Source organism: Xyrauchen texanus, chromosome 25, assembly GCF_025860055.1.
Source record: "Xyrauchen texanus isolate HMW12.3.18 chromosome 25, RBS_HiC_50CHRs, whole genome shotgun sequence".
In the NCBI taxonomy this organism is placed as follows: Eukaryota; Metazoa; Chordata; class Actinopteri; order Cypriniformes; family Catostomidae; genus Xyrauchen; species Xyrauchen texanus.
In genome coordinates this window covers 35,413,037-35,427,754 of record NC_068300.1, presented here as the reverse complement: position 1 = coordinate 35,427,754, position 14,718 = coordinate 35,413,037, and the positions used below count along the sequence as shown (strand labels likewise).

The following is a 14,718-nucleotide window of genomic DNA, read 5'->3' as shown; positions in this document are numbered from 1 at the left end:
ATATTCATTGTCAGCATCACCTGTTGTCATTTTACAGGATCTGATGCTTCCGAGAGCCAAAACAAACCAACATTAGACAAATATAAAACCATATGTTTGAGTTTATATCCCAGAAAAGTACACCAAACTGTATGCAGACATTACAATCAAATAAGTAGAGGTATTCTCTTTTGTTTTACCTTGACAGCAATGAGATTGCATTTAACCTCACAAGAGAACAGGTTTGCCAAAATACCAAAGTCTGCCATCAAAAGTTAGAGATTTCAACATTTTCTCCCAAGACCAAATCTATGCTATCCACTTTCATAAATAGATCTAATGCATGTTTCAAAGAAAGCAGTCAATAACCTGCATGTTCCCGTTGTGACCACTTGCCCCATCCAGTTTGGCAACATGCCTTGCTATAGGCTATGCAATGCAATGCAGTGTTTAGTGAACAGTATTTTTTTTTTCTGTACACCTACAGTAAAAGTGGAACAAATAAATAATGGGTATGTGTATAAAAATGTATTGACATTGGGATAACAAAATAAACCTACTCTGAGAAATATTCGTTAAAGTGTGACAACTAGCCCCGATCTACCCTATAATAAAGCCTCTTGTCCATGGTTTTCCCCTTACCTGAGCAGATTTGAGAGCGCGTGAGAAGAGCTGTGCCCGCCGCTCCCTATATTGCCGGACGATCCGCCACCACCCGCAGCGCCCGATCCCGCCGATTGTCTCTTCCCGGACAGGAGCTTCTCAACAGCGGCCAGATTCCCGGTGCGCGCCGCCTCCAGCAGTTCCTGCTCCTTCCCCATTTCACGGCGAGGTGGAGCGGCGGAGAGACGATCACACCGTCAAACAAATCCACTGCACGCCTCTCCAACGCGGCAACACGCATCCACGACGCGCGTCCTTCCCGCTCGGGTCCGCTCGGTCCACCGTTGGCTGATGTGCTATTATTCTCGCTTCAAGCGCAGCTGCTCCATGTAAACTTTTCTCTCCTAGCGCCCGCACAAACTTCCTCTGGCACGGGTCGACACGTCACTTCCTAGACGGGTGCGCTCCTTGGTGACGTCGCGTTTGGACCAAATTATGCACAATCATTTCATTACACTAATGATGGCTGAATAGCATTTGGGGAATAGAAATCGACGGAATTCGTGCGTGCGCCTTTATGCACTAATCTATATAGTAAAACATTAGTAAAATAATAAACCATGATCATTTATCAAGGATTCATGGAATGTCTGTCTGGGAAGCATCTACTGGCTAGATAGACAGACAGACAGACAGACAGACAGACAGACAGATAGATAGATAGATAGATAGATAGATAGATAGATAGATAGATAGATAGATAGATAGATAGCCAGACAGACTGACAAACAGATAGATAGACAGACAGACAGATAGATAGGTAGATTAGAGATAGATAGACAGATAGATAGATAGATAGATAGATAGATAGATAGATAGATAGATAGATAGATAGATAGACAGACTGACAAACAGATAGATAGACAGACAGACAGATAGATAGGTAGATTAGAGATAGATAGACAGACAGACAGACAGACAGACAGACAGACAGATAGATAGATAGATAGATAGATAGATAGATAGATAGATAGATAGATAGATAGATAGATAGATGACAGACAGATAGGTAGATTAGAGATAGATAGATAGATAGATAGACAGACAGACAGACAGACAGACAGACAGACAGATAGATAGATAGATAGATTAGAGATAGATAGACAGACAGACAGAAAACATTCTTGCCTATATTACACTCAAATGTTTAAAGTACATTTTCACTTGTAACTTGATTCGATGACACTAACCCAAACTCTACCTCTCATTCCAGCCTGACTATCATACAGTAGCTGCACAGATCTCAACACCACCTTCAAACTATCCTAGGATGTTGTGATTCATTGTTAGTTTTTGTCTTTTATTATTTCTGTTATTTATTTGTTGTAATTATTAATTATTTCTTGTAGTGTGAATTCCATCTTCATTGTTGTTATTCTTATCTATCTTTTATTATTGGATTAATTTCTATTGTACAGCACTTTGTCTTAACTTGACTCAATCCTAAAATAAAAAATAAAATCTCACTCCATTCTTTCACCACTGTCTCTCACCTTCCTACCTACTTGTAATTTGAAACTTTGTAGCACTCCTTGTGTTATTGCCTCATTACCACAAATTGCTTTTGCTCTATTCCTCATTTGTAGGTCACTTTGAATAAAAGTGTCTGCTAAATGAATACATTTAAATCAGTGGTGTTGTAGTATCAGAAGAGGTAGGCATACTGTGAATGTGTGAAGGACAAACGAAACATTTGTTTTTGACTGCCTTTGAGAGGTAGCAGTAAAAAATTTAAATAAATAAAAAACCCAAAAAGAATAAAACTTTTGTTCAGCAAAGTATATTGTCTAATATTTACTTTTTAATATGTTTGTGTTGCTTTTATATTTTTATTTACAATTAACATTAATTTGATCAATTCTAAAAACGCCTTTTTTGCTTAAATTACTGTCAGGTCCCAAGATCTCGAAACTAATTTAGAGGGGCGTGGCTTAGTGGTCCGGAAGTTGTGTTTAAATGGTCATGTAGGATAGGTCTACATAATACATGTCCTTTTTGAACTCGTCAGTGTAAATTTGCAATTCAATCGCTTTTAAACCATATAATGTTATTATTAAGGTGTGTATATATATATATATATATATATATATATATATATATATATATATATATAAATTTCCCTGTTACTTTTCTCAGCGAAAGTCCTGACTCTTTCAATCACAATTGTTTGTGATTTTTGGAGAAGGCTTTTAATATAATTTTATTAGAAATTTCTGGACGGATTTTTCATACCAGATAGCAACCCTTTGTAATTAATAGATTTAAGTGCTTATAATTATTGCTATGAAATGTCTCCACAAAACAAAAAAGTCCTCCTGCGATGTGAATGCATCTGCCGGTCAATGAGGAAGAACTCTTTTGTCCCGCATAAGAAACAACAGAAGACTCGAAATATTCGATAGTGACATGCGCCACCCAGTGGTTGAAACTCTATTTTCGTTGTGACTCTTATTTTGACATAACCGGATGCTGTCGAGGCTAAATGCAGTCTGCTAAACTGCAGTCTGGAAAATACTATTTGATTCTTTGCAGCGGTCAAAAAAACGGATCAGAGCTGCTGTGTGACTGAGGTATGTCAGATAAGTTAGGGTGTTGATTTTTATTTTAGCTATGCATTGTAGGATGTGTTTTTGCAGTTGGTTAAAGTCTGTTTCACGCTGTCAAGATTCAGTCCGCCCGAGTGTAAAATCATTCAGTGCACTAAACAGATACCATGATGTTTTCTGTACATAGTATTTTTATGTTTCTTGGAGTAGCGTGCAAATACAATGATCATTCAGTAGCCATAGCAAATAAACATGGGAGTAACATTTTATACGACCAATAGTTCTTTCATATGAGGGTGCTCATCTTTTCTACAAACAACACTTTCTAAACAAACAAACAAACAAACAAACACACACACACACACACATCATCGTTATTATTTCTAAGTTAGATTGCATAAGGGATAAAGAACTCTTTGAGGCTTTGTTTGAATCATGTAATAACTGTGAGTCAATTCAGAGTTTTGACTTGGAATACATGTGACCAATGAGAATAATGCATTTCTGTACACAAGGAATTCCTTCTTGTGCAGTGGGATGCAGGATATCTTGGTCATATTTTATCCTAAAGTATAGAGGAAAAAAAATATTATTTTTAACTATATTTAACTACAGCTCAGCCTATGTTTAGGACCATTAAAATTGTGGAATTATTTTATGTGTATTAATCACATTTAAATGAAAAAAACAAGGAAATCTCTTTCACACTCATTACGGTAATATTGTAATGAAACCTCCTGTGTGCGGAGTTAGAACAATGATAAAAGTATTTGAATCTGAAGTTTGTTCATTTTGAAATTTAAACACGTGACATTCAACAAAACGGAAGACATTTTCAGAGAAGAAAACCTGCAATTTTACATATACATTTTATTTACAGCGAATTCCTCTGAAAAAACAAACTGCTTAAAAATGTGTAAAATACGCCACACAAATGTTCAGCATTATAAAATGTCAAATGTGTAGAAGATTTTAGCTTCACATACTTTTGTCATTGTTCTAGCTCCATACAGCTGAGGCCCAATTATCTTTTACATTTTTTTATTAAAATCAGCAAACATTAGGTACAAAATAGTACAATCCTAAACATGAGTACAAGAACAATACTGGCATGATTCACAATTATACTTCACAGGTATACTTCGCCATTTCAATTATAAGCTTTTTTTTTCCACATAGATTTTCATTAGTCAGCCAAAGCATGGCAGACCCGGCCCGTGTGAAAACTGAAGTGGTGTTCAGTGAGACGAGCACGTCTACTGACAGGCCCAAACAGAGCGAGGGCTCCAGTGATGGCCCAGTTAATGCCAGTACCACCTCTGAACCTACGGCAGTGCAGACCAGTATAAAAGAGGAAGGCAAAGGGGTGAGTCGCTTGAAGATTAAATTTGGTTAATTGTAGTAACACTTGAAATGACTTGATATAAATAATGAATTATTTGGGCTAATTCGTTGTTTCCCTGATTTATGTCACCGTTTTTTTCTTTAGAGATCAGCTGAAGATACAGCTGCTGGTGAAGAAGAGGACGAGGCGTCATCATCTCTACATCCTCCTCCTGCTACAAAACTAAAAGTGGAGCATGAGAAGAAAAAGGAGAAACGACAAAAAGTTGATGAAGATGAAATACAAAAGATGCAGTGAGTTCCAGTAGCGTATATTTAACTGCTTTAAGGTGTTGTACGTTATGGTGATTATTATATACAGGAAGCCAATAATGATCTAAAATAAACCATTGGCACTTTCCCACTGCACGTTACGGTTTGACTCGCCTCACTTTTCTGAGCTTGCGTTTCCATTGGCTGGTAGATACTAAAAAAAGTATCAGGTTCTAGGTACTATACACAGTGGAAAACCCCCAAAAAAGCGTTTAGTTGAGTTGTACTGTGCAGTGGAAAAGCCCCTCATGAAAGGGTGATCAAGACCCACTTATTGCAAGACTGCTTGCCAACTAAATGGACAAGAAATATTGATTTGAGATGTTTTTTTTTTCTATTGGAGTAAATGGAGATCATAGTAATGTCAGGCATGAAAATTGCACAGCATTGTTTGAAATTGGTTGTCTGGGATAGAGGTGGACAGCAGTGGATTTTGCAGATACAGATAACTAAGGTGGTTGACAAGGAAGATAACCTTAGAATATTAAAATATTTTCTAAAATGTTTCTTTACTATAGTGGTTAAAGATAGAGGCTACAAGAGTCCAAAATTAATAAAATAACATATGCTGTTCATCGTTCAACCAAAAATCCCAATAATAACTAGAAAAAATAAGATTTGGTCCATAGCATGGGACTTTTAACTATATATACCAAAAATCCACCAGGGTTCTAATTTTGAAATGTCAGTGACAAGGCCCTGTTACAATGCTCTATATTAAGCTAATTAATATAGTTTATTAGCCTAAATATTCATATATATATATATATATTTCACCAGATGAGGTTTAAGGAAGAATAAGAATCCTCCAGTGTCAGCCATAGAGGAACAAAGGAATTAAATATATTTATCGGTAGGACCGATATATCGGTCTACCTCTGTTATTGGACAATGGTCACTATACAGTTTAGTGGTTGCAAAACAAAAATAATTTTAATGTTGAATTGTTACAACTGACCAATCAGAACCAATATAGAGTCGAGTTGTTAGTATTAATCTAAAGAAGTAAGCAACACATCAGCTTTAACAGTTATCTTGAGCTATAGGTCTGATGTTTCTGGTTGGTAGTTTGAAGGCTGACATGTTTGCTCTATTCTTTTAACCCACAGAGTTTTAGTTTCATCATTCTCTGAAGAACAGCTGAACCGCTATGAGATGTACAGACGCTCTGCTTTCCCAAAGGCCGCCATTAAAAGAGTAAGCTCCCAAGTCCAGGGCAGTCTCACAAACGAGGTGTCACCATGCCGATGATTTTCCTGCACCATGAAAACATCACGGACTGAACAGTCTCTCTTCAATTTGGATGATTCTGTCACAGGCTCTGCATACTTATGTTATCACGAATATTGTTGCGCATTTAATTGCAATATTTGTTATTATACAAAGATTTACATCATTTTAGTTACATTATACTAATATATTGATATTTTAGATCCGTTAAGCCGAAACCATTCCTAAACCCAATCAATTATCATCAGTGTAAAACATTTAAAAGGCAGGTTAATTCAGTGAAAATAATTTGATTACATTGCACTGTTATATAGAAATGTGTGAGCTCCTAACCTCACCCCTACACCTAATGCCTCCTACACACTACACGACTTTCAAAGATGTCGGATCATGATACCGTTCACATTACACAACTGTCTGTCTTGTCACTGAAGTCGTAGCGTGTTCAAATTACATGATGAATCGGCGACAGGGGTGAACACATTACAAAACATTTCACTATTGACGAATCCCCGACGACTCTGCCTGGACTATAAATTACATTTCACAACAGAATACATGCGAGAAGTGATACGAGATACGAAAACAAATGATGATCATACGTTATGCATTTCAGAATATGATGTGTATGTTTTTAATCATATATTTTATTGGTTACAATATGAAAAAGTACCTCCTACTGAAAAATCTACCTATTTGCTCACATGACTGTCCAAGAGAATTGGCAATTTCTCTCCAACCCTTCTCTTTCTCCAACCGGTTGTGGTACAGTTCAGATGAAACATTAAATAGGCACTGGTGCTCGTTTCAATGTTCACACAAATTTTCCTACATTTCTTCGGTCCAATAAGACTTTCATGATACCTCAGCTATGCTAGTTGATGTTCTGTTCCAGGTACATCAGGACTCCTCCCACTGAACCTTCCCGTGCCCTGTTTCTTGTTCTCTCATTGGCTGTAGGTCAATGCTGCAGTTGTATTCAGTCAAAGCATATTTCACATTGCACGATTTGGAATCGCAGACATGTCCAGATATTTAACATTCTAGATATCTTGCTGACGCGTCGACGCTTCTCTCAAATGGCGTCTTTGATAGTTCATACATTGCGATCGTCGCTCACGGGAGCGAGCTCCAATTTGCCTATGATTTCAGGCTTTTGTCGGCAATCTCCACAAAACTGTTGGCGAGTGAAAATCGGGCCTAGTGTAAACTCTGCATAAAACTAGCCAATTCTCAACCATATAAAAGTCATAACAAGCAAATATAAGTACAGACACAATAGTTTATTCCAAAAAAATAAAAAGTACTTCACATACAAAAAAGTTGCAGCCTCCGAAGTTACATGATAGGAACCGAGTGAAACTGAATATTTTTATGGCTGAAAATCTGGCAGTTACATAGAAACATCCAAACATAACAATCAGTCATTATTTTGTATTATAATACAGCTGTTTTGATCATTTTTATGATTCTATTCAAATTTTTTGAGCCGCAACTTCTACATTCTGTAAACTCCTTTTGTGTTGCACGGCACACAAAATACCAAATAAACGATAAATCATTGATGAGTAACTGAATTTTAAAATGTAATTTTAAAGGAGACCTATCATGCCCCTTTTTACAAGAAGTAATATAAGTCCCAGGTGTCCCCAGAATGTGTCTGTGAAGTTTCAGCTCAAAATACCCCACGGATCATTTATTATACCATGTTATAAACACCTCTTTTTGGGTGGAATCAAAAACATGCTGATTTTGTGTGTGTCTCTTTAAATGCAAATGAGCTGCTGCTTCCCACCCCCTTTCTGGAAAAGGGCTGTGCCTTTACAGCTTGTGCTATGGTTACTACAGCAACAACAAATCAGAACCTATATGACTGACAGTGTAAATATCGGAGTTCAGGCAGGGCTGGACTGGGAAGAGAAATCCGCCCTGGATTTTACATAGCAATTAGCCCAAAAGTTGAGCGGGGGGTTTTCGCTATCCTTATCGCGGCCCATGTTCGTGGGCGGCCCGCTCGTTTCTCCCGATGGCCAGCCAGTCCCTGATCGGCCCCAAAGTGCGTCGGCCCACCGGGAAAATGCCCAGTATGCCAGATTACCAGTCTAGCTTGTCCACTGCGTCTTCAATGGATCTGATGCCGAGAGTACATGAAGACTCTTATGATCACTTTTAGAGCCAACAACAGAACACTTATGATGCTTACTCAGCTGAGACATTACTCTTCTCACTGTATCTGCTCCAGAGCGGAAAAAAATGGCAAACTGTGTGTAGATCACTCAGGAGAGGAGGGTGGAGTCCATCACCAGTCATTGGCGAGGCCTAAAGTGATGTCACGTTAGAGCAGAAACGATAACCGTTCATTTTGTCACACTATTTTTGATGAACAGAAATATAAGAAAGAGGAGTGGGTGGACTTTTAACATTGTAGGGTGGTTGTGTACACACACACTGCTGACTCACATTTATGTACAAACACCATGTCAACGTGAATTTTGCATAATAGGTCCCCTTTAAAATGCAGCCTGGACAAAGCAATGGAATGCTCCGAAATGAGTTGAATATGGCATCAGGTTGACATTTAATATTCCGACCAACAGCTATGTTTTGGTGGTACAGGCAAAAATTCCCCTCAGTGATGTTTCATCATGAAAGTGTTTTTAAGTCACAAATTCCTAAAGGAATGTGTACAAAATTGCAGTTGGAATTTCTGTCATGTGAAATTTGAAAAGGTTGAGAGATGAAAGTTTTTTTTTCCCCCCCGTTTTCCAGCTAATTCAGTCCATCACGGGATCATCCGTCTCTCAAAATGTTGTCATCGCCATGTCAGGAATCTCTAAGGTGTTTGCTGGGGAGATTGTTGAGGAAGGTCAGTAAAACACAGTGGAATATCATTAAACTTGTATGGGTAGTTGTTTGTGTCTATTGATTCACTCTCTGATGTTTTTTATGTGTTGCAGCTCTTGATGTGTGTGAGAAGTGGGGAGATACGCCACCTCTGCAGCCCAAACACATGAGAGAAGCCGTGAGGAGACTGAAGAGCCGAGAGCAAACCCCCAACACTAAACACAAACACATTCTCTTCCACTGAAAGTGGCCCCCTCTTAGATCTTTCATCCCTTTGGAAAACACTCGGCGGATCAGCAAAGTTGTGGGGAAAATTCAGACAACCCATCTGGCCTATTTGGATCTCTCATTATGCCTACAGTCTCTACTCTGGAGCAAGCAACAGACTTAAAATGAATGGACTGACCACATCTCCATTTGTTTTTATTTAAAAGTTTTGTAATATTATTATGAATATGATATCTTTTGAATAAACTTCCAGTCATACTGTAATAGGCTGAAACACGTGATCACTAAGGTGACGAGGTGGACATTCAGTGGTTAAAAGTGACCAATACATGGTCTGTGTATGAAAGCTAACATGTTTGTACATTTATACTGATGATTTTATTTCTGTTAATGTACTGAAATTGTACAAATCTATAAATATTTCCTCTATATCTTTCCATGACATGTTATACTCGATAACTTGACTGACATCATAAAATAAAGGAAAACAAAGTTACACACTTCAGATATCTCCAACATAATTTTGCTGAATGGCTGATTTCACCACCAGTGTGTCATTTCATAACATAGATTTTCAATTAAAGGTCACATGTCATGACACAAAACCTCCACTATCAGAGTTAAAATTGCACTTTTACCGCATCTTAACCCTTAAATGAATACATCAGGTCTTTAGAGACCCAGGACCTCATTCAACCCTCTGTACCTCATCCATTTTTTTGGAGTTTTGCCCAAACCTCTTTAGTATTCCCCAATCTATCTCATACAAATAATGTGGCACAACAAAATGGCAAATTGCAACTATATATATATATATATATATATATATATATATATATGTGTGTGTGTGTGTATGTGATAAAGGTTTGGTGGATATCTGGAGGCAGTTGCATCCTAGAAGTAGGGATTATACATTTTACATTAACATCATACATTTTACGTACTCAAGGCTGGATTATTTGTTTTATACCTTCTAAGTGTATACATTGTGTAAATACCTGTCAGATTGGTACTATTGTGCTGTCTGATCACGGCCCAGTATACTTGTATATTACTTTCAGTATCAGGGTTTGACCTGATGATAACTTCATAAACTACGTTTTATACTCAGCAATTAGTGTAAACATTATTTCCATGAGCGAGATGCATGATGACACAGAGGCAGAATACATGCAAATTCTCAGTAACGGTGAAGATGCCACACTAAATAGTGGTTGATATAATTATCAAATTTAGTGCACTGGTAACACACTGTGTTCTTGTCCACAACCAAATGCCAAGACCCAGACCAAGACACTGAGAAATGAGAACCAGATCCAGACCAAAACTGCCTTTTCAACCAAGAATCCAACTCTGGTTTACAGCAGGTGTGAGCAATCTCAGGCACACAGAAGGGTAAACTTTAGCATGTGAGCAACAAGACAGGATATTATATGTTGGTATTTTTATTTAGTTATTTCAGAAGCATTGTTTTGACTAACATATTTAAAAGTAATTGTTAGGCAGAATGACAACAATTTGAATGTATAGATAAAAGATGCAATCAAAGTGACGGAGGCTGTCGTTCTGAACGATTCAAAGTCTCACAGTAGAAAGAAGCAGTTGGACACTATTTTTCAGATAGGAGTGTTTTTGTTTATCTCTAATTAAACATGACACCAATCTGATACTAAGTGAGACATTCACAAAAGTGTTTCCATAACCACACAAATGATTAATAATAATAATAAACAATAATTATCAGTGCTTGAAATGGGCGGGTATTCACCAGTACACAGTAGCCTATCTGCACTTCTTTGATTTAGTCTACAGAGTACCGGAGTTGTGCCGGAGTGTACCTAAGATTATCACTTATTCAGTCAAGTTTAATATTGTAACGCGGAAGCATGTGTAGGATCCATGTGCAGAGTGTTTATTTAAAGGGCAATTCCAGAGAAAAGTCCACAAAACCATCAAAAGGGTCAGACCAGAGCAGCAGGAGAACAACAAACAAATCCAAAACCATAGGAAAAGGCTAAGGCAATGTACAGAGTACAAATCTCAGTAATTCAACAAGAAAGAATGCTCAGAATTGTAACAGCAAGGCAAACAAGACTTTGCAATGTTTGTAGAACAGCATTCTTCCACCTAAAAAATATTGCTAAATTACGACACATGCTCCAGCAAGATCAATAAATAAACTTCAATTGGTTCAAAATGCAGCAGCCAGAGTGCTGACAAGAACCAAGAAATATGATCATATTAGCCCCATTTTATCATCGTCACATTGGCTGCCTGTTAAATTCTGTATTAATTTAAAAATTCTGTTAACTATGTACAAAGCTTAGAATGGTCTTGCTCCACAGTACTTAAGTGATCTTCTTCCATCACGTTCAGTATGATCACAAAATTCTGGCCTGTTAATAGTTCCTAGACTATCAAAATCCACAAAAGGAGGTAGATCCTTTTCATATTTGGCTCCTAAACTATGGAATTGTCTCCCTAACACTGTTCGAGATGCAGACACACTCTCTCAGTTTAAGTCCATACTAAAGACATACTAAAGATATATTTAGCCAGGCCTTTAGTTAGATCTGCCGGAACCAGAAACAGAGATCATGATCTATAACTCTGCAATAAATTGAATGGCATCTATGCTAATATTATTTTATTTGTTTCCCTGTCTCAACCTCAGGATTCCTATCCTGATGTCACCAGAACCGGCTGGATCCAGCTCGATTCCTGCTTGGTGTTGGACTCTACTGCTATGTGTCGCTGTGTGATGATGACTAATAGCAGCTGTACTAGCCAAACATCACTTCAGTCTATTATGATGGACTTCAGAAGATGAACTGATGCCAACTCCAACCGTAAGACATGGGATACTTCCTATGCCATTACCTGAACCTTGGATTTAGGATAGACCTCACCAAAATGACCGGCCAGGTTGAACTGCAATGCACCTAACTGATCTCTGCTTGCATCACCTCAGTCTATTGATGGACTACACTCTTGAAATAGAAAACATTGACTATCAATGAATTGCCAGCAAAAGCCTTCTCCAGAGGGGAACTGGCCCCCACAGTGAGTCTGGTTTCTCCCAAGATTATTCTTCTCCATTAACCAACATCTTATGGAGTCTTATAAACTACACAATGATGACTCGAAGACATTATAGACATTACAGTTTTATCTTCTGTTAATGTCTGATCTTCTGTAAAGCTGGTTTGAAACGATGTGTGTTGTGAAAGGTGCTATACAAATACAAATGACTTGACTTAAACCATGTTCACTTTGAGCACATGAAGGATCTCTTGGTGCTGTACAAGAAGACAGTTAAAGCTGCTAGAACTGTGCATGTTTCTACACAATAACTACTAACTGCCTGTGTCTAGTGCTGCTTGTGGTAAAATATAAAACAATTGGATGACATGTAATTTCCTTCAGTTAAATACTGATAAAACAAAGGTTGTTATAATCGGCCATGATTAAAAAAAAAAAAGTCAGATTGAGTCAGCACTTAATCAGATTGTCCCAAATAATCAGCAAGTGGTGAGAAATTTGGGAGTTTATCTTGATACAGATACAGTGGGTACGGAAAGTATTCAGACCCCCTTACATTTTTCACTCTTTGTTATATTGCAGACATTTGCTAAAATCATTTAAGTTCATTTTTTTTCCTCATTATTGTACACACAGCACCCAATATTGACAGAAAAACACAGAATTGTTGACATTTTTGCACATTTATTAAAAAAGAAAAACTGAAATATCACATGGTCCTAAGTATTCAGACCCTTTGTTCAGTATTTAGTAGAAGCACCCTTTTGATCTAATACAGCCATGAGTCTTTTTGGGAAAGATGCAACAAGTTTTTCACATCTGGATTTGGGTATCCTCTGCCATTCCTCCTTGCAGATCCTCTCCAGTTCTGTCAGGTTGGATGGTAAACGTTGGTGGACAGCCATTTTCAGGTCTCTCCAGAGATGCTCAATTGGGTTTAAGTCAGGGCTCTGGCTGGGCCATTCAAGAACAGTCACGGAGTTGTTGTGAAGCCACTCCTTCGTTATTTTAGCGGTGTGCTTAGGGTCATTGTCTTTTTGGAAGGTGAACCTTCGGCCCAGTCTGAGGTCCAGAGCACTCTGGAGAAGGTTTTCGTCCAGGATATCCCTGTACTTGGCCGCATTCATCTTTCCCTCGATTGCAACCAGTCGTCCTGTCCCTGCAGCTGAAAAACACCCCCACAGCATGATGCTGCCACCACCATGCTTCACTGTTGAGACTGTATTGGACAGGTGATGAGCAGTGCCTGGTTTTCTCCACACATACTGCTTAGAATTAAGGCCAAAAAGTTCTATCTTGGTCTCATCAGACCAGAGAATGTTATTTATCACCATCTTGGAGTCCTTCAGGTGTTTTTTAGCAAACTCCATGCGGGCTTTTATGTGTCTTGCACTGAGGAGAGGCTTCCGTCGGGCCACACTGCCATAAAGCCCCGACTGGTGGATGGCTGCAGTGATGGTTGACTTACTACAACTTTCTCCCATCTCCCGACTGCATCTCTGGAGCTCAGCCACATTGATCTTTGGGTTCTTCTTTACCTCTCTCACCAAGGCTCTTCTCCCCCGATAGCTCAGTTTGACCGGACGGCCAGCTCTAGGAAGGGTTCCGGTTGTCCCATTTAAGGATTATGGAGGCCACTGTGCTCTTATGAACCTTAAGGGCAGCAGAATTTTTTTGTAACCTTGGCCAGATCTGTGCCTTGCCACAATTCTGTTTCTGAGCTCTTCAGGCAGTTCCTTTGACCTCATGATTCTCATTTGCTCTGACATGCACTGTGAGCTGTAAGGTCTTATATAGACAGGTGTGTGGCTTTCCTAATCAAGTCCAATCAGTATAATCAAACACAGCTGGACTCAATTGAAGGTGTAGAACCATCTCAAGGATGATCAGAAGAAATGGACAGCACCTGAGTTAAATATATGAGTGTCACAGCAAAGGGTCTGAATACTTAGGACCATGTGATATTTCAGTTTTTCTTTTTTAATAAATGTGCAAAAATGTCAACAATTCTGTCAATATGGGGTGCTGTGTGTACAATAATGAGGAAAAAAAATGAACTTAAATGATTTTAGCAAATGGCTGCAATATAACAAGAGTGAAAAATTTAAGGGGGTCTGAATACTTTCTGTACCCACTGTATTTTGAATACCATGTCATGAAGTTAATTCAATCTTGTTTTTATCAGTTAAAGAACATTTCCAAGGTGAGACATGTCTTGAGTTTCAATGATACAGAGAAGCTCAAACATACTTTCACATTGTCTCGTCTTGATTGTTGTAATGCCCTTTTTTCAGGGTTAAATCAACGCATTTTAGCACGGCCCATGGCGGCTAGACTTTTGACCTTCGAAGAAAGTCTTTTAATAATATTCCTCCAGTTTTAGCTTCTTGCATTGGCTACCAATTCATCTTAGGGTTGATTTTAAGATTGTATTAATTACATATAAGGCATTACATTGGTTGGTGCCTGAATATTTAGCCATACAGTTTTTCCCAATTGGTAAGACATTTCTTGAAACAGAGGCTCCATG

At 38.3% G+C, this 14,718-nt stretch overlaps 2 protein-coding genes across 6 annotated transcripts in view; one reads left to right on the top strand and one right to left on the bottom strand.

Moving 5' to 3' along the window:
* Positions 1 to 1,012, bottom strand: part of LOC127618453 (ankyrin repeat and SAM domain-containing protein 1A-like) — a 139,019-nt gene extending 138,007 nt beyond the window's left edge. For all 5 annotated transcript variants that reach the window (XM_052090900.1, XM_052090903.1, XM_052090901.1 and 2 more), the window contains exon 1: positions 622 to 1,012. In XM_052090900.1, the coding sequence (XP_051946860.1) occupies positions 622 to 800 (179 nt within the window). In that variant the 5' untranslated portion in view covers positions 801 to 1,012. The remainder of the gene's footprint in view (positions 1 to 621) is intronic.
* A 2,085-nt stretch (positions 1,013 to 3,097) lies between these two features.
* On the top strand, positions 3,098 to 9,641 carry LOC127618472 (transcription initiation factor TFIID subunit 11-like). Its single transcript, XM_052090936.1, has 6 exons — positions 3,098 to 3,212; positions 4,368 to 4,554; positions 4,678 to 4,826; positions 5,954 to 6,041; positions 8,844 to 8,940; positions 9,032 to 9,641. The coding sequence occupies exons 2-6, from the start codon at positions 4,390 to 4,392 to the stop codon at positions 9,160 to 9,162; spliced, it is 630 nt and encodes a 209-aa protein (XP_051946896.1). The 5' UTR covers positions 3,098 to 3,212; positions 4,368 to 4,389; the 3' UTR covers positions 9,163 to 9,641.
* The last annotated feature ends 5,077 nt before the right edge of the window (positions 9,642 to 14,718 follow it).